Here is a 2,671-nt window from a genome sequence, read left to right as displayed (position 1 = left end):
TCCGGCGTTCTCCTGTCCCCGGGATGCTGGCTTCTGCCAGCGACCCTTGAGGACGGGTTTGGGGAAGGACCGTCTGCGGAGTCTTACCGCGGGACAGTTGCGCTTGAAGTGGCCCATCTTCCCGCAGCCGAAGCAGCGGATGTCACGCTGTTCGGCGGACCCGAGTTCCATGGGAACTGGTCCGTTGGGGCTTGTTCGACCGGGAGCCGACAAGGAACTCCCAGGCCATGCTGAGACCGGCGTACGCGCCTGGCGATGGCTGTACCCTTCTTGGAGAGCAACTTGAATCGCCTCTTCAAGGGTGCTTGACTGCCCCCGGAAACAGCTGAAGTGCGTGCGGGGGCCTCACTCGAAGGCCCGTCCCATGAACACCGTCATCTTGATGTGTTTCGTTGAGTGGGTTTTCCCACTCAGGACGTCCTGAGCTCCGTATCTCTTGCACATACTCGTGCAGTTCGCGCCTTCCTTGTTTACACGCGAGAAGCGCGAACGCTGGCGGTACTCGTAGTTCGCCGGGAGGAACGCGGCTCGAAGCTGTTCGCACAGCTGAGCCCAGGATGTGAAACATCCAGGGGATGTTTCTTCCCTTGTGTACACCCAACTCTTAGCACGGCTCGCTAAGGTTAAAGAGTGCAAAGGCAACACGCAGTTGCTCGGTCGAGTTTAGAGCCGCGTCCATCGCGAGCTCTACTTCTCGGACTCAGAAGTGAAGGTTCTCGCCTTCCTTCCCTTCATACGGCTTAACCTTCAGCCGTATTGGCTTCGGGTGAGGCGGATTTGCTTCCGCCGCCGGAGCCTGCAGGCTCTCTCGCACATGCGCGATGCTGCCCTGCTCGTACGCGTCGAATGCTTTGACGCGCTCGAGCTGCTCAGCCGGTGTTGACACCACCAGGCTCAGCAGGGCCTCCATCCCGAAGATGCCTGCCATCTTCCGAACCGACTCGAACTGAGAGTCGTTCAAATGGGAGAAGTCGTTCCTATCCATGGCAACGAACTTCGGAGAGGTTCAGGCAGTTCACAGGTCCTCTCTTTAGTTAAAGAGAGCGAAGTGACCTAAATAAGGTAGATTGTAAACTGAGTATATTTATAGGTAGGTTAAGTTTGAGTTTAATACAAACTATAAGTTACCTATAGAAAGGCAATGTCGTTTGACCAATGGTTGGCTTTGAACGACCTTGGTACCTTGTACCAAATATCCCGGAGTATGACGTGTCATACATTTGAAGTGTGAAGTGTCACTCTTAATGTAACCAGGGTACACTTAGGGCTACGTACCCCGTTACAGAATTAGTAGAGGGCAACTTCAACGTGCTCTCAGGTTTTGCATGTAGCTAGGGAGGCGTTGTGCTGGCAGTCGTTTCACTGCCACTGGCAGTGCCAGCAGTTGCATCCTCGGCGTATCCATGTTCGCGTCGATATGAGGATGCGTAAGTTGTGCGTCACTATGCGCCGCAGGAAAGTAGTGACCCAGGCAATATGACCCAATTTGCGCCGAAATAGGAATGTTTACGACCATTTTAGCGGTTTGCAAATTCATGAACAGTAAAGCGAAATCATCTTATTGTGTCGAGTCAAGCTTTGACTGGCAACCAGCTAGCTGCCGCTAGTAGCGACCCGCTACAGTATTAGCGTTCATATCTCACCGGTACATGTATTACGTCTAGGCATCGCGTGACAAGCCGCATCGCATAATAGATTTTTTTTTCAGTTTGGATCGAGCAAAATGGGAACAGTACTCAATTGTTCATCGGATTTTTGTTACAAAGTAACTATACCGGTACAGTAATTGTTGTGCCCAGGTTTCGAAGACAAGCGCACTGACAAAGACACGAAGCTGTGCTTCCGTCGATCTCGCCCCTAGTTGCCGCAGTTTCCTCCCTTCCCTGGCCGCATCTGCTCATGGATGAACCCCGCAGCATTCGCGGATTTCTAGGAAGGCGCAAGCACCGCAAGCACAAACGATCGAACGCTAATTCCCTAGACGATCCGCACGCTGCCAGCGCCAGCGCCAGCATCACCAGTAGCCTCACGTCCGACACCACTACCGTAAGTATGGAGGGAATGCTCAAGAAGCGCGTGGCCAAAATGCCGGTGATGCACGATCGTTACTGTGTGGCCACGTGGGAGCTGGACACCCACGACCGCAAGTGTGTCATGTTGCGCAGCTACAAGAGTCGGAAAACCTACGACGCGCACCCAGAGAAGCCTACGAGTGTGCACGAGATCAAGTGCATCAGCGACTGGGACGGGAAGACCGGATTCCACCGCTATCAACACGCTTTCACCATGGAGACACGCGATAAGAAGCTTTTTCAGTGTGTAGCTCCGTGCGCAGCCGACAAGGACAAGTGGCTCGAGCTTATGGCCATTCAAATCTGCCTTTCAGCAGCTCCCGTGACATGCGGTCTGGGGCAGCGTTGGTAGTCTTGTACCGGCTTCGACGGCACGCAAGAAGCGTCGAGAGTCTGGCGGCCGACAACGGGCAAAACTCCGAGCCTACACTGGCGCTCTCGATGGGGGAAAACAAGAGCTGAAGAGCCGCCGCGAACAATCGAAACAACTCGACCCGACTTCGAAAGACCAGAATCAACCTTTCCCTGGGACACGACGGAAATCTTTCAGGACCACGTTCGGGAAGGCTTCGAGGGACTCGGTCGAAACCTGCCCTAAT

At 54.1% G+C, this 2,671-nt stretch overlaps 1 protein-coding gene across 1 annotated transcript; it reads left to right on the top strand.

Annotated features, from left to right (window-relative positions):
- Positions 1 to 1,796: 1,796 nt before the first annotated feature.
- PITG_22431 (uncharacterized protein) lies at positions 1,797 to 2,631 on the top strand (the record flags this gene model as incomplete). The annotated part of the gene is made up of 1 exon (XM_002909771.1): positions 1,797 to 2,631. The coding sequence occupies one exon, from the start codon at positions 1,900 to 1,902 to the stop codon at positions 2,422 to 2,424; it is 525 nt and encodes a 174-aa protein (XP_002909817.1).
- Between the last annotated feature and the right edge of the window lie 40 nt (positions 2,632 to 2,671).

The sequence above is a fragment of the Phytophthora infestans genome, genomic scaffold (genome assembly GCF_000142945.1).
Source record: "Phytophthora infestans T30-4 supercont1.3056 genomic scaffold, whole genome shotgun sequence".
In the NCBI taxonomy this organism is placed as follows: Eukaryota; Oomycota; class Peronosporomycetes; order Peronosporales; family Peronosporaceae; genus Phytophthora; species Phytophthora infestans.
This window is presented reverse-complemented; position numbering and strand designations above follow the sequence as displayed.